The sequence below is a fragment of the Papilio xuthus genome, unplaced genomic scaffold (assembly GCF_000836235.2).
Source record: "Papilio xuthus unplaced genomic scaffold, Pxut_1.1 DF824655.1, whole genome shotgun sequence".
NCBI classification, from domain to species: domain Eukaryota; kingdom Metazoa; phylum Arthropoda; class Insecta; order Lepidoptera; family Papilionidae; genus Papilio; species Papilio xuthus.
This window is the reverse complement of record NW_013533994.1, coordinates 4,746,376-4,770,570: the sequence shown is the minus strand read 5'-3', so window position 1 is coordinate 4,770,570 and position 24,195 is coordinate 4,746,376. Positions and strand designations below refer to the sequence as shown.

The 24,195-nt window shown below is 37.2% G+C and overlaps 1 protein-coding gene across 3 annotated transcripts in view; it reads right to left on the bottom strand.

Moving 5' to 3' along the window:
* Positions 1-2,441: 2,441 nt before the first annotated feature.
* Positions 2,442-24,195, bottom strand: part of stai (stathmin) — a 33,460-nt gene continuing 11,706 nt past the window's right edge. Inside the window, exons 1-8 of one of the 3 annotated variants that reach the window (XM_013325849.1) lie at positions 14,260-14,422; positions 10,115-10,192; positions 7,215-7,381; positions 5,747-5,961; positions 4,566-4,683; positions 4,268-4,408; positions 3,787-3,927; positions 2,442-3,465 (exon numbers count right to left, since the gene is read on the bottom strand). In XM_013325849.1, the coding sequence (XP_013181303.1) occupies positions 3,391-3,465; positions 3,787-3,927; positions 4,268-4,408; positions 4,566-4,683; positions 5,747-5,961; positions 7,215-7,381; positions 10,115-10,192; positions 14,260-14,353 (1,029 nt within the window). In that variant the 5' untranslated portion in view covers positions 14,354-14,422 and the 3' untranslated portion in view covers positions 2,442-3,390. Of the gene's footprint in view, positions 3,466-3,786; positions 3,928-4,267; positions 4,409-4,565; positions 4,684-5,746; positions 5,962-7,214; positions 7,382-10,114; positions 10,193-14,259; positions 14,423-24,195 lie in introns of those variants that run through there. The other 2 variants (XM_013325850.1, XM_013325851.1) reach the window with 2 other exon arrangements.

Sequence of the window (24,195 nt, the reverse complement as noted above, 5' to 3'; positions counted from 1 at the left end):
ACATATTAGTATTTTGTATTTTCTATCCCATTTTATTTTTCTGGCTTGACAAAGTTTAGATGAGAATCATCCTATTGAGGGTCGATTTGAGCAAGTAATGATGCTAATTGTATAGCAGGATCTCTTTCATGACGTTCTAACTGTTCTTGGGTTCAAAAGGGTTCTTCAGCAAAGCTAGTGATATTTATTTTATGTAGGTGGGCAGTTAGGCATTGTTCCCTCATATTTTAAACGTACAAATACTCACTGATCATACTAAATATTAATCTATAAGGAAGTGATCTACATAAGCAACATGCCAAAGTTTTTTTTTTAAATTCGTGCGATGACAAGGTAATAAAAGTCTGGGCAAGGTTTACACCACCAGTGTCACTATCTGTAACGTGGCAAAAATAGGAACTACGGTCGCCAAGTTTTTGTATAAACTTAGATGATACTGTCAGCTACAGTTTTTTTCTTCAGCAGATCCAGAGCGGCCAAGTATACAGTCGAACTTAATGATGAAGAATCGTATCAGCAATCATTGGTTCATCTTGACCAAAAAAGAAAACCCCCGAAGTAAGAGTAGTTGAAGCTATTACGTGTAAATCGTTTTCTTTTACCTAAAATCGTCCTTCTTTACTTTCATTTTTTATTACATATTTTTGAATATAGTTTTTTTAAAGTGTGATGAGTGTTGTAGGGTTCCCGTGGAAATGAAACAAACCATATTTTATTAGTATTTATGACTTTATTCAATACGACAATGAAACTACAAAAGTTGCCTGCACTTCAAACAGCATTATTATACTTCTCACAAACTGAAGCATATTATTATTAATGAGAAAATATAAAATTAACGTACATAATAACACCGTAAGTGATAATGTAGTAACTAATATTAAAGAAAAACATAATATAATCATCTGAAAGCTATAAGTCGCGTCGCTATACATGATTCGTCTCGATCTCGCGGATCTAAAAGGCTACACAATATCCAAGGCAAATTGGTCAGAGGTTTTCACGTCTTCACCGAAAAACAAGCTAGTAACTTACAACTAGGTCACTTACTCGAGTAGCGTTAGTAACATGGAGTAAGCAGGAAAGCTGTCGCCTCGCCGCTCACGTGCCAAGCAGTACGCCTCGCCTGTCGCCTCTCGCCTCTCGCCCTCTCTGTATATACATGTCGATATCTCCAGGTCGCCGCGCTGGCTACATCGACGCCCGATCAATGCCAAAAATATACTATCAAATACAAAAACCCTCTCGCTTCTACCGCGACTACCCCGCGACTACACCGCGACTACCCCGCGTGTCCGCCTCGAGCCGTCCTTACCCGGACTCCATTCTCCTAATGTTTTCCCATTACAATCGATTACTGAATAGAGCCGAGAATATTTCGTAACCTACGTATCGATACAATTTGTGCTTAACCGAATAATCGATACGATATCACTAGAGCAAAAACATCACAGAAGCGACTCGCGTCCACCGCGTCCATCGCGTCCATCGCGTCCATCGCGTCCATCGCGTCCATCGCCCGCACCAGTCCGCGGCTGCGCCTCCTCCCTACAGTTCATTAAAAAAATATAAAACGCTATGAAAGGCAGTTTCATATGTCATACGTTTTATTGATATATCCGGTTAACGATTACTGAGGCACTTCCGATGTTAACTAAGTTTTAGACAAAACATTTATTGCGTTCTCTGAGATCATAACATGGAAGTGATTCCAACAACTTAGATATAAAACGTGGACTAGATGTTGCTCGCGGCCGAGCCTGAGTCTGGCAACACTGGGTGTACACTGTGAACTCCCTCTTCTAGCAGAAAATAGTACAATTACATCATTTAATATTTTTCAGTTTTATAGCAAAAGCTTTATATTAGTATAATAATTAGCGATTAGTTAGAATCAGAAGGAATTCCCACCCGGGGTTGCCATATCGCGCTTCATGCCGCGACATAAAGGAGTACTGATCAAACAAATGTCGACTTCACACAAACCGATGCAGTCACAAAACTAACCGACCGACAAATCCGATGGAAAATATCCGCCCGAAGGTTTCCAGCCTAGCGTATGGCGATTAGTTAAAATGTTAAGAACATGAGATAAACTTAAATTTAGATTATACTTCCCTAAAAATACTGTTGCGTATGTTAGATATTAAAAATAATGATATAACACTATTACTAACGATTAGAAATAGTACTATTTGCCTTCCCGCCTCATCCCGCGTACTGCTCCTCTTACAAGTGCCGATAGCGCGGCGCGGTACACACAACACTAACGTATCTAAATTCGTCTCAGTTAATGTTATTTACTTCTTTCCCAAAAATCCAATACTAATTACGACTTGAATTAATGTTAGAATAAAAAATAATAGGCCATAGAAAATAAATGTTGCCATATTACGAAAATAAAATTTACCAAAAAAATGTTTTTATCTTTTAAACAAGAGTAAGAGGAAATAAGTTGAGCCAAAAAAAGCACCCCGCGGGGGGTTCTAAATAAAAATATATAAACGACTGCCGCCCCGCATACTATACCATTCCCTACTGGCCCAGCCAACATCGTCACTGCATCGTTACTCTTCCTTACATAAAGATACAAATATCTAAGGGCCTTAACACACTAGTAATTTTCACTAAATAACTTGAAACAATTAGCAATTCAACAGCTAGCTTAGGTGTAACTTTAAAAATAGAATGTCTCAGTGTGCTACGGTAATTAAATTCTTATACATTAATTAGTAAACTGTTACTAGTGCCTTACTGGCCTTGTACCATACTCGACATACCGTAAAGCTGCCGTCAATTCATTTACGAACTTCAAATGCCAAGGAAAAGTGCCGCGCGTACATTTTTACATAACACGAGTTATATAATTCATGATAAAATAATAGGAACATTCAGAAAAATAATATAAAATAAATGAATACAAACTTAATAAGAGATTTAAAATAATTTTCAGTCTCAAGTGGATCAACAGCACCGTTTCCTTGCAGCTGCAGTGCGTGTGCGTGTGGTGACGTCACGGACCCACTCCTCTACAACTTGGACCGTAAGGTCTTACATTAAAGGTCCAGTTCTCCATACATTCGAGTACATCGATACACAAAAACCCCGAACGCACTTGCTTTAAGTACTAGGATGAGTTTTACTTCGTATTTAGTCTACGGCAAGTTCCTTTTACTTTGTGTATTTGGTATTTTTGTGTTTCGATGCGGTCCTGGCTTGTGAGTTGTTGGGTTGTGTTGTTGTGTTGTGTTGTTGAGTTGTGGGGTTGTGGTGTAGAGTAGATGTGTTGTGTGGGGTTGTGGTGTTGTGGGGTTGCGTGGTTGTATGTTGTGTGTGGCGGCAGCAGACGGCGAGGTGGGCGCGGCGCCTAGCCCGATGTGGGCGCGGCGCCTAGCCCGATGTGGGCGCGGGCTCGGTCTCGGCGCGCGCGTTCTTGTTCTGTCGCACAAGCTCGGCGCGTCGCTCCTAAACAAATCACAAACGTATTATGAAATATTTTACTTTCTTTTATTATTTTGTTAATTTTTTTGTTTGTTTATACATCTTAAAAAATTATGTCTTCTTTTTTATTTTTTTATAAATAAATTAATATTGTAATATTGAGTTAAAAAATTTTGAGTTTTTCAGTTTTTAACGAAAATGTGTTAACTAGTATAATAAAAATCTACAAATATTAGAATATTCATGTTTTTGTCAGACGTTTAAAAGAAAAGAAAAAATTTGAAATGTATGTGATGATGATGATGATGATGATGATGGTCATGCAGGATGGATATCGATACGAACCTCCTTTTTAACAAAGTCCAATTTCTTTTGTATCTCCTTTTCCCTATTCTGCTCTGCGGTGGTGAGCTTTACCTCGATGTCTTTGGTGATCTCCTCCATCTTGGCGGAGATGACGGAGCGCACCTCCGCTAGCTTATTGTTCTGTTGCGCGATCGTATCGTATCACAGAATAAATAAATCAACAAAAATAATGAACAAATAAAAATAATTCATGCATGATGGAATCAATGAGTTGATTTAGGGTTTTTTTTATTTGTATTTTGTTCATTGGAACGCGTTTTTAATATAAATAATCCACTAAACCAATCTATGATGATGTAGATGAGTTGATGCCATAAATCAAAAAATAAAAAATAAACCGACAATACAATGAATTAAGTCTAAAAAAATAAGATTCGAGGCTAGACTTCCGAGAGTGACATCACATTGGAACAACTGCTACTGGTGAGGAGGTAAGGTAGGGGAGGTGTGGTATACTGACGTGGTTGCGCAGCTTCTCCTTCTGCTCGGCCTCGAGCTGGAGGCGGCGCTCTGCGGCCTGCTGCAGCTTCTCCTGGATGGCGCTCTCCAGCTGCTGGAACCGCTCCCGGTTGCCATCACGCACCTTCTGCACCTGCTCCTCCTACCATAACAAATTTCAAGCTATATTGTTACAGATCCTTAAACTTTCGATAAGATTTCAAAAGGATGTTAAAAACAAGTTCGGTGACTCTGATTCGTAAGAAGACCTTTAGTAGACCAGTGTGACACTGGGTATATATGTATGTTATGTTATTTACATGTTCACGCAGGCGCTCCAGCATCTTCTTGATGTTCTCATCACGCTTGTCGGCGGCTGTGTTCATCTTCTCCTCGATCGCCTTGTACACCTCCGCCGTCTGTTGCTCCAGGGACAACCTGACGCACACGGCACAATCACAATCTTAAACATTACTGCGACAATTACGAAATCTGTCGACCACATCAAAATTTAATATCAGATGCCATCATCGGGTGCTAAGTGCTAAAAAACACGTTACAATCTTGGTTTTTTGATTTGCGTACCAAGTTTTTGTCTAAAAGGTGTAAAGGACAAAGTAAAGGTCTTGATTTTATTGTTCGTACGTCTCGGATGGATGTATGTGTGCTTGAAGGTATTTCCAGAACGGTTGAACAGATTGCGATGAAATTTGGTATACAAATAGAACATTATCTGGAAGAACATAGGCTACTAATTATGTTTTTTTTTTAATTCCACGCGGACCGTGTTGCGGGCGACCGCTAGTGTAAGCACAAATATAAGTTAAATCAGGGATAGACACAATTCTAGTGTAATGGCGCAACATTTCGCATCGGAACAAATTATTCAGGTTTCTTTAGAAACGACTCAGCGGAAGTCGGTCGAGGGCCGGCGCATTGTGCGGCACGACCCCGCCCCGCACCACCCCATGCACGAGAGATACTTTTGCTCTATATAATACTTAGAATGGGAACACATAAACTAAAATCTATAAATATCTCATGCAAATAACATGTCCAAAAATAGAAGTTTTTTAATAAAATGGAACGGAAATATTTTCTTTATACGTAGTTTCTATGGAAACCAAACCTAAATCGTATACGCTGCAACATTGCAGAGAATATGATGGAACCGATTTCGTGAAACCATATAACCGATACTCTGACAAGATACGGCCTACATAAAGGAAATTCAAATCACAGGCAAACGTCAAAAGGAAATTAAGTTCATCTCCGGTATCCAACAAGAAACGAGACGTTAGCCTAACTGACATAACATCACACATATTACTCTTTTCTATTCTTCTAAAGTTTGACATTATTATGATTTTCTGTCCTACCTAGTAAAAATGGTCTACGTTTACCACTCGTCTCATCTCATCAAACTGGCATGTCTTGGGCCATCTGGCTGGTCTTTCTAATCTAAAGTTATTGTTACATGGTCTAACGTGACTGGTCTTACCTGGTCTTCTCGACGCCCTCGAGGTGGTCCTTGAGGCGAGCGCGCAGCTCGCTGATATAAGCCTCGCGCTTCTCCTCATGCGAGTCCATCTTGGCATCGAGCGCCTCCTTAGTTGTGCAGATGAAGTTGTTGGTCTGCTCGCTACGGATGCGCGACGCCTCCTCGATCTTGGCCATCTTCTGTGCGATCACAGCCATCTTGCTTGCTTCCAAGCTCTGGAATGGAAAGAAAGAAATATAGCTAAGCTTTTAATTTATCGAATTTCTTTATTCAAAGATAATGAGATACACTACAAACTATTTTATACAATTATTTCGCTCATTTGCTTTAATTTCAACAATTTTTTCTTCTATCAATTGTTATGTTTAAGAATACATTAAATTTCAGATAACAAACATATCTACAAAATTAATAAGTGTTGTGAATATCTATAAAGTACGCAACAAGGTGTAATACAAAAGTACAATGTACAGTAGTTATTCATTAAGGCAGCAAGCCCACAGGCGCTGTAGACACATTACGTATAAAGGAGCCACTGGAGGGTCTCTCAGAGGACCAACAACGCTACAATGTTGGGCCCTTGAGCAAAAAGCCGTAATTTAGCCGCCGGAAAGCAGAATATTACGCTCCAACTCACACAAATATACCTCGTTCATATTGTCCTTTACACCGTTGAGCAGCTTTTGTTTTAAAACAAGCAGCTTCATTGTTAATTTCCTAGTGGTTACTATTTCCTAAAAAGTGGTTAGAACATTTTTACGACATGTAGCGTAGATGTAGACGATACAATCCAAAGTTAACCAAATACCTTTAAAATCCGTATTCCTTTAAATATCTAACATTATAATTAATTGATAATCACAGGGGATGACTTCCAAAATGCATAAGTGAGAGGTTGTATAACATTAAACAAACAGCTCTCATGTTCTTGTTAAAAGAGGCTCATTACGTAATATACGTCACTGACACGTCCCTACCTTGCTGAGTATAACATGGGGGTTGCAAGTAGCGCCTCAAGCTACGCACGAGAAACGGTTCAAGATGGTGTATTTTGATTATTATTTTATTAAACAAGCAAATATATAAACTACATACAATTGCATATAAATGCATTCCATATATAGGATATATGGTCTGATATTTAAACAGATTAAGATTTAATTTTAATAAAACTTTGTTAATATTTTCTTCGTACATAGAAGCTTTACCATTGGCAGGCAGTGACTAAAAAGTCTTGTTATGAAAGTGAATATTTTGAAAGACCTTTGCAAAAGCTCTTAATGAATCAACCGATATGTTGGTAGAACGTGTAGCACCGTAGATATAAAAAATAAAACACAAACTGTTGACCAAGCCTGCCAACTTTTAAGAAACGTAAAGCCGAACACTGGCGCCGAAGAAACCGAAGACCACTTCCAATCTCAATCTCCCCTCATAAATATTAATTCATTGTGCGCATGTAACTTACACGTCTCCTTTCCTCAGCAGCCTTGAGCTTCTCCTGGATCTCCTCGACGGAAGGAGTCTTCTCCGGGGAGTCGGCGCGGCGGGGCGCGGGCACACCCACCGGCTCAGCCAGGATCACCTCGTACGCCAGACCGCCCTTTGACATCTCCTGGCAGCGGATCTCGGTAGCTGTCACAAAAATTAAGCAATTCAATATATTGATAAGAAAAATTGTTCGAGAAGCGCCAATAGCCTAATGGTTAAGTGTACGAATTTCTGATCATGAGATCGGGGTTCGAATCCCACCATTCTACTATTGTCGTAAACCATTTCCTAGCACAAGTATAGAGCTTAGTTGGAATGGTAAAAGAAATATTAGTAAATTTACAAAAATCTGCTAATATTTGAAACAAAAAAAAAAGAAACCCACTCAATCTATTTAAACGTTGTTTCCTTTATGAAGTTAGTTTATGTTTATGAAAGCAATTATCGGATTTATACGTTCAAAAGCATAATTATTTGTATTTTTAATTAAAAGGGGAAGAAGGTAGTGAAATTACAAAACTGCAAACTTTTGTTTTACGTTATATCCCTCAACAATACAAATTATAACTAATATTCTTCTACTTTTAGTGAGCAATAGCCATTTAAAATTGCAGTTAAAATAAATGGCTTTTCAGATCAGATAAATGTAGAAATGGCCTCGCTTACTGTTATCATCATTAAAACTATTGCTGTATGAAACGGTTATTGTTCACTTGTGAAAGATAATGCACGCGATTGTTATATTATTATTTAAGTTTTATCGACAGCATATGAAAGCATTAGTACAACAATTTTCATGTAATTATCGTCTATAATACAATGCTATTATATTGTAGGAAATCAATTAAAAAAGTGACCTTACTATACACATTTAAAATGTATTCGATTTTGGATCGCACATAGTACATTGAAGGAACCTAAGCTAGAAAATATTACAATTAATAATCCATCCAAGCATCAAATTGATAAATATATCTCAATTCTTAATCAAGTTATTAAGAATTTGGGGATAAAAGAGGTACTCATTTTTTTTTAACTAACTTCCTTCGAATATATTTATTATAAAGTACCATTATAGAATTCGCGTACATAAAGGGTAACAAGTATCGGCGTATCTGAATGGGTTATGCGCAGGGCGTGAAAAAATCGGGGAATAACCGATACTCGAGCTGCAGGGGCGGCTAAGTCTACCGGAAGGGGTTGGCGGACACTTGAGCACGGAAACGACGACTTCTGAAGCTTGCGGTGCGAATATTTGAATAGGGGGTGTAAATTGCGTTATGCCTTGGGGGGGTTTTAAATTGAGGATGTAGTTTTATACTTGTTTATTGCTATGCTGTTTACCATTTAAAACAATTAATTCAAAAGTCGAATTTTGAGTTCAATAAAGGGCATCTTTAAAATACAATTTCTTATAAAAATGTAAGTTACGAACTCGTTGTTCAAGGAATAAATTGATATTTTAATTATAGTATAAAATTTAATAACAAACGCCCAAGCGGCTCTTATCTAATAAACGAGTCTCATCACGCGCTATAAATTAACTTAGAAAATGATAAGCACCCCACATCGCGCACATAATTTGGGTCCATTAATTTACTTTGTGATAATAATATTTACATACATATTTCCACTGACTATTTTAAGACATAATTTCGTTGTTATTTTAACAATATCCAATTAAAAGTAAAAGTTTTAAGACATATCTGACGTTAAGTTTAAAAATAATATTAAACTAAACAAATCGTAAAATATACATAGTAGTAGTATAGTTATAGAATTAAATTTATGAAATACGAGACTAAAATCCATCGTCAGTAACAGCTGAACATTTCAAACACAAACTTTTTAAAAGTTCTTAGAGATAAAATCTTAATGACCGGAACGGCAAGAGAATCCATTAACTAGTTTCAAAGTATTATTAGTAGCGACGGATCGATGCTGGCAATATAGCTGCAACTTCAAGGTCGTTTTGTAAAGGTAATGTACGTAAGTAAAGAAGGCGAGGGATATTTGCGAAGGGCTTGCGACACCCCGGGTGACTCACGCAGTTATTGCGGGGTGCATTTACAACGTGCAATAAAATTATGACGTCATACTTGTGCTTTATTTACTTCAAAATCTACTCGTGTGAGCTTGCTTTTATGTTTAACTTCCAAGTATGTACCTATAGCTTGTTCTAGACGTAGAAAGTAACTAGAATATTCTTGATGAGAACTCGTCTAAGTGATTTCTTTCGTCTGTTTGATGTTGTTTGTAAAATGAAAGTGTTTTAAAATTTAAATGCTGTACATAGTTATCATAAAAAAAAAGTCTATGCATAGGCTTACAATTACAAAACCTAGACACAAACTTATTTGTAGCTACACTTCTCTCGAAAGCAATAAAAAAAATGCATATGGTATACTATACACAAACAATATGTTTGAATACAAAATTACAAAACATTGCGAAATAAAACAAACGAAAAGAAAACCAAATTGAACAGGGAAAATATGACAAAAGAGTATAAACTTCACCCCAATCAAAAGACGGCAGATCCCATGTAAACTGTAATAACATGAAAGGAAATTCCGTGTAATGGTTGTTTCGGATTACTTTGTGAGAATTGTTGAAGGAAACTTTTATAAAAAGCGACGCCTTTTATAAAACCGAAATTGATCGTGTTTCCACATTTTCCTACAAGTATTTGGCGATGGAAAAAGGTTTGTAAAAGTTTGATGACAACTTATTTTCTTGCTCCCAATAATTAATAGTTGTAGTCTTAAAAAAATTACAAAATATCTGTAAAACCAAAGTAAAATTATGAAGATAAAAAACCAAACAAGCGACTACAAAATCAAAACGACTAATCAATGTATCTTTGTATCCACTTACTGATGAATTTAACTTTTTTTGGTTGTTTGGTCCTAGGCTTGCCGATGGGTTTCTTGACGGGCGCTGAGCGGCGCTGGGCTGCGGATAAAGATAGGTCAGACAAGTTCCGCTTCGACGCCGCTCTCACATGAAGACCACTACCCACTGGCTTTATAATACGAGCGCTACGAGTTAACTTTGTGTCAAGTCTGTCTAGTCATTACTATAATTGAGATAATTAGACAATAATCTGTAATATGGCATCGAAGAAAATACTGGACTGTTAACCCTTGATTACGTATTCAGCAAACAAGGACATAGACTTTATAACATTAAAAAGTTCTCATTAAGTACTGAAAAAAAATTAGAAGGCATTATTACCTTCTAAGTATCAATCGTCAATACTCATCGCATCAGAAATTCCATTTTTGTCATTCGGCCTACTGAATTCACCACATAAATTTCAAATGGCCAGGAGGCGACATAAAATATGCATACCAATCGCATTGGGCCGAGTATCGGAAAGCCATTAAAATCGAATTGAGTCGAGTCGCCTAATGTTTATTCGGGGAGCATTCGCGCCGAGCTAATGAAAGGCTCGTGCGGAGTGTTCGCGTGACAACACAGTGCCGACTACCGAGTATCGATTTTATGTAGTCAACGTACACGAGAGGGCTTTAGTTGTCGCCGGCAACGGCTATTGCGTGGTAATAGCGGACGTAAGCCAGCCATGATATGGTTGTTGCGGTGCTTGCAACAAAATGTCCGACATTTTATGGCCACCGCAAAATTGTGTTCTCTTGAAAATTGCATACCTGTCTTTTCACTATTCAGAATATTTTTAGTTTATATTTATCCCTTTAGTATTAAAAAACTCATATGTGGTTTACAATATATCTCGGACAAAAAAAATACATTGCTTTTTTTTGGAAACAGTAGCTTGTCTTCACAACAGTCTTATTGTACCTATATTATAGGCATATGATTTTCTCTGAACGGCGTCATTTCTTGTTCGTCACGTAAGCTCCATCGTAGGCAATAGTTGTGAGGTAATAAGGCGCCGGCTTGACAGCTCGAGACGGAGGTCGGGAGAATGGGTGGTCGGGTGGGCCGCACGTGAGAGGAATCGCAACGCAAAATCTTCCCTCAGATGAGACTAATCCCTCACGGCGAGCTCGACTTTACTCGGTCGACTTAGACCCCGACTTTAATTTGAAAAGAGAGTCGAATTCGATGGCGATTTGAATTACGTCTACGTTTTACTATCGCAATCTGTTCTAATTGCGACCATCTATTTTATGTGACGATTCAAAATGAAATGAATAGAAGTGCGGAGTCTACCACAATATTTTTTTTTTCAATTGTAAATCGGACTAAAACTGATGTTAAGTCGCAGATCGTTAGCTGATTGATCTGTGACCTCACGATGCGGTCAGCAGTAGCAGACTGCGGCTGCTCTTAGATTCCACTTTACATAATCATTGACTAACATAACTTTTGAAATCAATAGTACATTTGAAATTATCAAAAAGTTTAATGATTTTGTAACATATTCATAATTTTAAACGTACGCGAAATCAAATTACTGCGGCTAATTATATTTACATAATAATTTCCTTTGTTATTGAACATGTGATACTAGCACCGGAAAAATTTGATCAACATTTTCCCGTACTACCCTACGTAATGTAAGTGTCAAATAGATAACCAAATATGTATTACCGATGTATGTATTCAAACAGTAATACAAAAGTAGAAAATAACTTCAGAGAGCGTGTCTAAAGAAAACAAACGCTACTCAAAGGGAAAAAGCACATGTTAAAGGAAAATTGATTGTAAATATTTAAAAACGTAACACGAAGGGCGGAGGGCGACGCCACGGCGCCACACGATACAGCATGAAAACTGATAATATATTTAAAGTTAGGTATTAAAACGCGCTAGGGGGGAAAGCCAGAAAGAGAATTTACTACCTTTGGGAATACGGGCGTTGCCACGTAAGAGTTTTAAATGCGATGCAAATGCGACCGTCATGTCGAACATAATGGAGAGTGGCGCAACTCATAGGAACTCTAGCCACAATATACTGTGAGGGATTCACACAGGGTTGGTACTTTATTTGTCTAGTCTACTGAAAATGCAACAAAATATATAGTATTAAAACTTGCGAAAATAAAACTCGAATTGAGAATCGCTAACCAAAGATAAAGATGGAAGTATTAGAATATCAAACTGACGATATTACAATGAATAGTGAAATGCCCGTAGCAACCCTGACAGGCGAGCATTAAGCGAGGGATCCTCATTAGCGAGATGGAAGTCTAGTTTGAAATTTTAATTAAAATGTATACGGCAACGTTCGCGAGTACTTTTAACGGCTATTATTTGACGCGAATTTAAAAGCTGCACATCTGACGCCATTGTTCTGGAAAGTAGATTAAAATCTGCTTAATTATTCTTGATACAGACAGCACATAGATCTAGAGTCTAGATTAAAAAAATATGAAAATATCTAGATTATAATATTAACGATATAAAAACGATAGTAGATAAAATTTTTGATGTAGAATTTACATTTTTGAAGCATTATCGAGCAATACGGAGAATCCAGTCGTTACAGAAATGGTTTTCAAAGTACTACGTAACACGCAACGTCTGACTCCGCAATGCATCACTACAGTCCCGTCGACCGACTTTAGCCTAAAATACTAGATAAGATAAATGTATACCACAATTTAAATAAGACGCATTTCTTAAAGGTGAATAATTAAATTTGAATTTATAGTCTCCAAATTTGAATTGAAGTTAAGGAAATTTAAAAAGGTTTTATATTTTTTCTACAATATTAATTGTGCAAACAACGAATAAATATAAAGACCCCACTATAAATGTAATTAGTAACGTATGATGATATTCGTATGCAAATAATTGCGATAACAAGCGTCAATGAGACTGTGAATCGTATAGCGACCGGAGGGTCCTCTCGAAATTGATCCAAAGGGGTGTTAAACTTGTTGAGTCAATTAAATTGTAATTCTGTAAATGCACCCTTAGCAATTATCTCGTCTATTCCCCCATCGTGATTTAGTACTGCTGTATTGACAAATCTGTGGACAATAAATATTTCTTAGAGCACATTTTGCCAATTACGTAATCGCACAAGACTACTGCAGGGTAAGATTATGAAGGGTAACATCCAACTTATTAGCTTTGTCGTTACGTTTGAGTCGGCTGCGATGAATTAATAACACGCAGAATGTGTGACAGCAAAGATATGAAAACAGAGTTAAAAATTGTCTTCATGGATAAAAATGTATGGTAGAAAGATATGTTGGTCAAAATCAATCTGAATCTGAAAGGTAAGGCGATGGATGGAATAACTTTGGAGTGCGCAAAATGGTGGACGTATGTCATTTGGATATTTGATTCAAAATGGATGACAGTGCAGTAACGATAAAACAAAATGTCCGGCGTCGTCGACGCCTAGATGAACTGGTAACCAAAAAATCTACAAAAATTATGTGTAAAATTCATATCTAAAAATTATTCTGCTATGAAAAGATAAACGTGGTCGTAAAAGTGAGCTTTTTAAAAACTTTACTGAAACTTTTTAGCTATTACATTAAAGTAATTAATTTAATAAAGAAATGTCGTAAATCCGTATAAAAGAAAGAAATGGTAATGATGTCAGCCGCTCTCGCCCTCCGGCTGTGGATCACGTGCTGGAGGTGCGATCGAAACGCCGGCTGCCTCCCCCGCCCTCCCCACACCCCTCGCCGGCCGGCCGGCTTTTTCATCCTGTAATTTTTCTACGATGGAACATTTCAACAAATAACAAAAAATAGTTATAGAAACGCTTTAAAATCAACTTTTTTGATTTTTACAAAGACTTTTCTAAAAATTTCATCAAGTAAACTTAGGAACATAGACAAAAATGACACATCAGACCGTGTTGAAAATTTTATGTAAGAATTTAGGTTACCTTCGAATATCATGTTGGCGCTGTAAGCAATATATGGTTAATAAGCTTTGCGGGTACAAGTCAAAAAGATTAGAACAGCAAGTCTTTTCATAGTTAAGCCAGACCAAAGGGTGTTCGTCTCCATAGTGAGAGAATCGGCGTCGCTGGTGAACAGCGAGGATTTCGTTAGGAATGGAGTGTGCACCGGTGCGTTGTTCCCAGCCCGCGGGCAGCACGGGCGCGCGGCATGAGTGGCAGAAGCACTGCATCACCGAGTCCCGAACGAGTCCTATCAGCATGTTGAAGGCTTGGAGTGGACTATCTAAAGAGTGATAGAGTCGCGGCGCGACACGGGCTGACTGCGCGACTCTCGCCCGGAAACTGAGCCGCTCGGGGTTGGGGGGAGGCCGGTCGATAGCCGCGCACCCCCGCACCCCCGCCCTGCGACACCCCGCCCCCGCCGCCCGCCACGTACCCACCCCTAACTTGATAACCCCGCACAAGAAAATAAGCCCAGCAAATGGACATATAATGTCGACTGGGACGTCTACATAGCTCCAATTCAACCACCACACATACGTATTTTTTCTTAATTTTCCTGTGTTTTTCCAAGTGGTGTTATTTCTAAATAGATATTTGACAATATCTATCAACCAATTTGCATTACTGGTAGTACCAATCTAGCAATAGTAACTGCTTAAATTATTTTTTATACGATAGCAACGTTTTTAAAATATTTTTTAAAGATTCTTTAATTGTTTCTAACGGTTTAAGTAAAGCTGTGTATTTTTTAATTCAATCACACCTAGCAACTAAAGGCTCATGTTGGGGTAAGACGATTTAAGAGGCATACAGACCGGTGCGAGTCCGGACGGGCTTCGCGCTCATAAAACCGGCTCGTCGGGGGCTGGGCGGGCGGCAGGGCGGCGCGGCGGCTACGGGGCTGCGGAGGTTCCGCCGCCGTCTCGGCGCCGCCGCCCGCAGCCAATTAACAGTCGGCAAAGTAACGTTGAATTTGTTTCGTAGCTTAAATTGCTTCCGATTGATTTTCCAACCAGTAATTAACAACTTAACGTAACCGGCACCTTTGTAATCCTTATGCAAAGATAATACATTGCAGCATACGACATCCAATAATCTAACGGATATACCGATTATAAATAGAGACTAAAGTGCACGTAGAAACGTCTGTTGATCTGGAAGACGTTTATGTATGCACACGGTACAACAGTTCCAGAAGATGGGAAGAGTTCTGGTACTGCAGCGATGGTGTCGTAACCTCGTGCACCGGTCGCATGAGCGCGCGGTGCGGTGCGGTGCGGCGAATCGATCCCGGCCAACAACCCCGGCACCGCGTCCCCTGCGGTAATAACAGGGAATTCCAGGAGCGAGCGCTCGACCGATGCAAAAGTACGACCACGTAAATACCCTCCGTGGCGACCGCCTGGCTGTCGATTAAACCAATCGGCGAAGACACCTATGACGAACGCGAAACTCAGAAAAATAAATAATTTTTTTTAATAAAACATGACTCACTAACAATTTCATGAGACTTTGTGCTCGTGGTGACATAAAGTTAATTGGATTTGTTGGATCTGCAGAAATAATATTTTAATGACGACAAGTCTTCTTTTTAATAGGTAACTATTTGTCAACTTGCAAATGTAGGTAGTTTCAAAAAGGAAAACAAATGAATTACATAAAATCAAAACAACACCGGATGCTTGCACTCCATAGATCATATCATGTTGATAAATGAGTTTTCCAACTAGTCGCGAGGGGCGGCAGGGCAAAGAATAAATAAAATTCACTTTTGCCCCGACACAGCAGAAATATCATATAATAAATGACAGCAATGGTCAAATCACATCTTTTTAAACAATAAAGTGTAGCATTAAACCGTAATGGATGAAAATAGTTTGTCAAGAATTTTATAATATTTTCATTTATATCACAATATGGGACCCAACATAAGACTCAAGATTAATGTCATACTTAGCCGCATATTATACTTGTGGTATAATAGTAGTTCTGTATAGCAAGCGAAGCTGGAGCTAATACGACTTTTAACTGAGATTTATTTAATCGCCTACATGAGACATGGATATCTATAACAAGTAACAAGCATAAAATCGAAGATTATCCAAGAGTTTCTTGATTTATCTTTATAAATCAAGATTTTTGATGCTGCAATGTTTTTAAAGAATACTTTATTAGTATGTTTCCAGTACAGCATGAGCGCTGTCCATCACTTGGTCTCCGGCCGAGCAACAAGTTGAGTCACGTGCCGAATTCCGCCTTACCAAGGCGGAGGCACCGGCGCGCGTCCTGCGAGTACGTATCGATCCCGACTTGTTTCGCTCGTTCTTTTAACATCACCCGATAAAGACTTGTTTCACAATATTTTTCGGCGATTACTTTTTCATCGCCTTTTAAATAAGCAAATATTTCATTTAGATATTTCTGTGTGAATTGAAATAGACCTGCAGAACCGCAAACAATTTACTTTGTAATTAGAGGTGCAGGAAGCTGTCTAAGATTTTGATACATTGCTGTACAATTTACAAAAAACTTCATCTATATTTTAAGTGTCATGGATTCATTTTCCACCACTGGATTTAGATCACAATATAAAGAAACTAGACATTAACCTAAATGTACGAAGCGTACGTGATTCTGACAAAGATCCGGCAAACGTTTGCAGATACATATATGCTATCTTTGTTCAAGGTTTGCTTTCATCTTAAAATCAATAAGGAACAACCTAGATTTCTCTTTTACACCAACTCTACAATATTTAGTTTACAAATGCCGCAATGCATAAATATTGACATTTCTAATTAGTGCTTCCTAACGAACAAATATATTTTCTAAATCTGCCTACAGTTTATGTGACCACCGTCGAGGTTACACGTTAATACCTTCTCCCCAACTTAAACCACGTTTCTAATTTAGAATTATCCTTCATACTGCCAGACGCACGTAAAAGTTCCGCCAATAAATCTGCTGGTTGCAGTTGTACGAATATTGTTTTAAACTATGTAGTTAGTATAAAAGTAGAAATTGTCTAAATATAGAAAAAAAAACAGTCTGTCTGTCTCGTGTCCAAAGACAACAATGAAATACAAAACCATAATACAAAGAGAGATGAATAATAAAGTGAGTGAAATCGGGCCGGCGGAGATTTTCATGACGCCATAATAATTAAGTCTCTGATCCCGTATTAATTATGGATAGCACGCCGGGGACAAGTTAAATAATCGCAGTGCAAAACTTTAGCCATTTGCATAGACTGTTGGTAAGGTTATTCAGTAGGCCAGAGGTCTCAAAGCTTTTTGACTGGAGGGTCTCACTTCTACTACAGAATTTTGATGATTTTGCACTAAATAAGAAAAAGAAATTAGTTTTAAAAAATCTAGTAAAAAACGACTGTTCCTCTAGGATCAAGTTTAACACACAGATACAGATCTACTATAGTTATAAATTTTATAGAAATGTTACCCTTCTATAAAATATGTGTCTGGTTCACTTTGCCGATTGCCAAGGAAGAGGCAGTTACCATAAATAAAGCTTGACATCAGTTCCAATGTCCTCTGAAAACTTTTTCTACGAACAGAACACTCACATTATCGTGTGCATAACAACTTGTTCGTGATCCCTGTTCGGTTTACACCGTTCATGTATATTACAAACACGACACTAAATTACATTTTCAGTGTCACTTATGTACATTTCCAAGAAATTGTGTGATACAATAAATATTTAATTTGATACGATTTGACGTTTAATTTTTAACTTTTGTACGTATAAAATAGTATTATAAAAACGAAATTCTCCCCTGCAGTACATGGGAAACATATAGAAACTCATCTCTCTGCTAGGCGGCTGAATTGGAAACAAATACGTAAAGTTTTCATACAAGGCGTCCAATCTCCTGATATTGCGTCGCCGGCCGTTACTCGTCGAGCCGAGTTCGACGCGGCAGCGCCATCTGCCAACTTTCCGCAGCCAGAAAACTATGAATTATAGCGCAAGTATTGTAGTTTCCGTGTATAATTTGTTCTGAATCTTTATAGATATATTTTATATGTATATTAAAAAAACTAAGCCCTGCTAAGAATGCGTCATCATGCATCATTCATCGATTGGAATGTGACACAAAAGGGTTTGAATTAAACGTAATACTAATGGATTGCATCTAATAATATTGTCAAAAAGAGTTCAAGAGCTCATTCAACCGATTTACGTATTTGAAACGAAATTAAAGACAAATTATATACTGAAGATCAAGATAACAGTCGTATGTAAGTATCAATACACTACACCAAAAGTTAGTCTCACTCTAGCCCCTCCGGACTATGTCATCAATCAGATATAATAAACTATTTAATCGGAGATAGCATCGGCGGCGCAGGTCCGGCCCTCGCTAATTCCGTCCCCCACTTGTCTCAACTACTCGAGATTTATGATATTGCTACAATAATAGTAAAAATGCAAACTACATTTTCACCCTATTGCGTTGGAAAAAGTTATGGGAATAAATGACCGACTCATTTTTCCTTGGAAAATATTTTTTTTTATATTGCTTATAAGATTTTATCGCGTATTATTTTTTTCTATTAGTGCCTAACAATCGAGATTAGTGAATTATTTAAATTACTTTGCAATATTATAAAAACAAAGTGCTCTTTGTAGGTATGAATAAGTGAGTTGAAAACAAAGATTTATGTCAAAGGAACCAGATAATTTAGAATTACTTTCGAAGTACCAAAGCAAAATCTACTAAAATACATATAAGTAATATTTGTATTCAAAAAGAACAAAATTATAATCTTAAAGAAATCAAACCCAACGAAAATAATGTTTTCCATTAAAACTTTGCTTTCAAAAGTTTAGTACGACGTGATTTTCGTGGAAATACTCTCCCCGCATCTAATTCAAATAAAAAAATAAGACTACCCTCGCAGGCATCCATGACAGAGCGAATTGGTGGATCGCAATCGAAGTTTTTGGGGTGATGTTATAATGACCGTCAGTTTTGTATAACAGCATCTTTATTATCGTCTCATTTCCTTTGTAACGCCTCATTGGACCTGATGGCTTCTATCTCTTAGATTACTTGTTATTCTGTTTCTCGATCGATCTCCGTAAGCTTCTACCCTCCCGCGGGACGCGTCGCGTTAAGGCAAAGAAAATACCTTATTATACTTTCAGACGTCGATATTTTGTTATTGGGAGCTCCTGAAATATGTATGTCGTCTATATCATGTCTTGGAAACGATCTCGGTTATAAAATGGAATTACTGATACATTGTGAAAAAGCCATATTATGTTTTATTTTCTGTTTGTTAGTGGTTACTAAAATATTTTTTTTTGGTTATTAAAAATATAACTTTAGTTTATAAATTATGACCACTCTGTTTTCAAAAGAAGTCGTATATTTGTTGAGACTTACGTTAATTTCCATACGAAATCTTGATTGATGCACGAGAAATTGCACATCCTGTGTTTGAGGTCAACTTTTTTGAGGTTTGCAATACAATATATAGAAGGTAATGATCGGTGCCGTACAACAAATAACCGAGATATACCTACTTGAGTTTAAGGTTATATATCAGTAAAATATTAAATATATCATGTTATCCAGTCAGCTTTCTAGTAAAACATTGTATAGTTGGGATTGTGGAGTTAGCAAAAGCGGCGGTCGTCTGCAATGCGACAGTAGCACATGTCTGTAACTCACGGCAGCTCGAGCGGGACGCCGATACATCGACGCGGTCTCCATGTAGTACGAAAAATTTCAATAAACAGTTTTGGAAGAATTCAAGTTTAAAAAAGAGAATACCTACGTACTATATATATTAGTTAGTCATTACAAACGGAGACATCGACAAAAGTCAATAGGAGTAGTGAAAATTATATTTATGTATTAAATTGGTGCTAGACATTACGAAGGACTTGACCGAATGCCTTTATGTACCATTTCATTGGTAGAGGAAAAAATAGACACCTAATTATAAAGTTCTTTTTATCCATAAATACAAAAAATCTTTACTTTTTACCTTAAGATATATGCTCCATAAAATAGAGATCTCACAATTCTGGTTAAATTTAGAAATTATTAATTTCAAAATTAAAACGGAGTTGGTGGCAGAAAATTAGTAAAATTCCAGCTCGCCTGTGTGACCTACTAGCTTAAATTCTAGTTACCCTGTTTATATCAAAATTGCCACATACTCCAGTGATCAAGTCGATTGGTTTAAGCAAAATTAAGCTTTGCGCTTCGAATGCATGAAATTAGTTACGGCAAAAACATTTACATTACTGTGCATAATTTAAATGTACTAAAAATAACAATATAAATGAGAACATCCTCCATTTTGAAGTCGATTAAAAAGAACTCCTGAAATTTTGTAAAACCCCGAATATATAATACCTAGTTAAATTGTAAACAGAACATATAGATAATTTGCATTCTAGTTTGTAAGTTGTAAGCCCTCGAGCCAGGTTTAGCGATAATCTGTCGACAGCCGGCGGAAATCCATAGCTTTCGGATCGCGTACTTCGAAGGACTTCTTGTAATGCTATAAAGAGGGTTGCTGGAGGGTCACCAAACGTTTGGAAATTTAATTAAGACATTTTTACTATTCATGAATTTATATTGAAATATGTAGTGTGTGATATCACCAGCCCAAGTTATTTTCCGAACACTTTTAATACTAAAAATAGGAAATGTATCAAGTTTAAAGGAAAGTCAGTCTTTACTGTCCACATAAATCGCACTTAACCAATAGTATATGTTAAAAATTATTGCGTAATCGTTTTGCGAATCAATAATTTTCTTAATTGTTTTGTTTTTTAAAGTTATTGGTTTAGGACAGTCTTAATCTATCATAGCTACGCGTCCACCCTACAGGGAGACACGAAAAGTAAGTGTGACACACGCGGCAACGGATCGATCAAGGGCAGACGCCCACGCCACGCGCCGGCCGCCTCACCGCCTTACCGCCTGCCTACCCGAGTACACTCTCATTACAGCTACAACAAGGCAACATAATGCCTTTACATTTACGCACCATCATTACAATATATCCTCCAATAACCAACATATTCATCACTGTAATGTCTATCGTTAGAATAGGTTGCTACATATTTGATAACTTTATATATGTTTCATAAGAACGTGTTATGAACATACAATATATTGAGATTTGCATTTGTCCACTTGTCCTAAGCAAAAGGCTGTTAATATCAAGCAGCCAAGGTGTAGAAGGGCCACAAAATATACTATGCTAATATATTAAACATAAATTAACCAAAAATGCTTCGAATATAATTAGGCAAACATGTACGCCATTTTTAATAAGATTATCCTGTTCAAATTACGTCTGGCTGTGTATTTGAGACTAATTTACAGGCAGCACACGTCCTTGAATGGAAAGTAAAATATTTCTCGTGAGACAGTTATTATCCTATGTTCATCTCATAAGGCGATAGCTTTATGTATACGTATTTTTGTAACAATATTTCAATTCTTAATCTGTGAAAGCTGTACAACACTTCTAACAAACCTAGACCTTAGAAAGAAAGCAATTTAATTACTTGAATCACAGAAGTAAACGTCTGTCATAAATATCAGCGTCTTTTGACAGGATGAGTAATCAAATATCGTTGAAAAGAGTCCCTTAGCGAACAAAGACGAAAGCGAAGGCGAAAATTGCATTTCCGTGTTCATTGGTATTCAAGGTGAGACGGGCCCCGTGAGTCAGCGTGTCTCAAGGATAATACGGACTAATGTAATTATACCCTTCCATTAGTAATCCGTCTACAAGTAACTACTCGGTTAAGTAGTAAACTCTAGTTTGTTTAGAAATATGGTGATTGAGGCAAGGTCACTTAATTGCGGGCTATTTTTACAACATTTTAAATTTTTTACTTTATCCAAAGAAATATAAGTCAAATGAATTAAGGATATGACTTTGTATTAGTTTGAATCAAATCGGTATCGAGTGAAATAGGAAGCCAAACCGCAACTGTGGGTCAACTGAGTCGCTGAAATATGAGAAGCGAAGCCCTATGGGTTTCGCGGTCATTCTCTGTGTGTGCGATTGTTTGTCCTACCATAGGTTTCCACTATCCAAACACACAATACGTATTACCATCCGTATCATTTTCTTAGAAATAAAAAGAGATAGTTATAGTTTTTTGAATAGGATTTAGTAGATACGTCTAAAAAATAAACTTTTCATCTGTAAATACTTATCCATAAATAAAAATTTATATTTCTTAAAATGAGGAAAACATCAAAGTTTATTTTTAAAACCAATTTCTTTGCAAGCGTAAGTGCTAACAGGAACTGCAAGCGTCAAGGGAAATCTTTGATTACATTTGTTGGATGTTTCAGGAAATCTATTCAGTGGTTCAGCGCTGCAAAAGGATGAACTTGAAATTGCCAGTCGCAGACGAACGTCCGGGGCAAATCAAGATGGCGGACGAACTCCGCGCCATCGCAGCGACATCCGGCGGACGAACTGCCTCGTGCCGTGTTTTCATTTCCTACATAAACTAACAAAACTATAGCTAAATGATTAATTTAAGAGTTATTAAATATTATACGATTGACTACATTAAAATTTAGTCATCTTGAACTAACCAGTAGTACTCGTAACAGTGAAAGTAGCAATGTATTTTTATACGTTACTCAGTTATTGCAATATTTAAACGATTTCCCTTAGCTTTAATATTATTTTGTGATTGTGAATAATTCATAAGTTGAAATTTATTGTCGTGTACACGACGTTATTGACATTTTTCAGTGAAATTACAAAAACGGGAAACAAGAATATAGACAGTACGTGGTACATTTGTATCCAGACTCGTAAATTTTTGTAACGTCAAAGCGCTTTGCTGCAAAACATTTGCATACGACCTTTATATGCACGTATACTTTCAGCATTAAAATAAGTAAAGTTTTCGTAAAAACAAGTTACGGAAATTTAAATCATAAAACTTAAAGCACCTAAGTTAAAATCGCATATGTTTACAAAATTTAAAACTTTTCCTATCTTATGATTAAGAAAAAAAATGGTGAGTACAATATTTTACTAACTTTATATCCTGATCCTACAAGTCCCAATCTAATCTCCAATTAGTTCAAAAGTTAATTTGACCACAAGACACTATCCAGAACAACAGCCGTCTGTGGACTTAATGAAAAATTCTGTCTGAGGGCGAAAAAACAATTTGGATCAGTCGCGAGATAACTCATTAGAGTGGATAAACAAACCCATTACGTTGATCCCGGGTCCCGAAGCCCCGGGCCCCGGACCCTGAGTCACGGGCCTTCCTTGACAAATTGCTTTGCAATTTATCTCACGGACAAATTGTTTTGTTCTCTCGCCTGCACAATTACCGTTGGATACCCGTAAGCGTACAACGAACGAAATAATTGCTACATGATATCCCTCAACAAGGCACATTAGATGTTTTATGTCCATGTTTTTAAAGGTGATATTCGCGTGAGAAAAGATCTGATCTTGTGGGTGATGCGCACTGAGTGTACTCTATGCATGTTATAGAATATTCACCCCTGCAGGGTTTGTCGTTGCAATATGAACTACGTCATCAAGGTTTTGTGCAGTTTATTAAAGCCCATATAATGGTATACTGTTTGATAAATATCAAATGCGATGATTTTAGTCACAATCCAAAACTAGAAATGGTTGCTTAAAAGTTAAGGAAGAGTAGAATAATTTTTAATAAATTAAATTCGCAATTATTCCGTATTTCGTATGTCTCTAGTCAACAATGAGGGGTGTACGTGTTATGAATACCAGAAGTAAAATCTAGGACAGATAGATTATTTTTCGTGCGTTTTTTGTCACATCTCATTACAGTCTTGGCACAACCTTTGCTTTCTGAAATTGCCAACATTGGGTGATGCGGTGACCTCCTTAAATTGGGACAATAACCGCAATAATATAATACAAAATCATGTTATTCATCGTCCGTTTCATACATTTTCTTTACTTCATATTATTACAGCCATGCTAATAAATAGGTATGCTTAATAAGTGTTAAAAACATAATTCTTAAACAATTTAAATGCCATTTTACGAAGTTAATACGTAAATTCTAGACA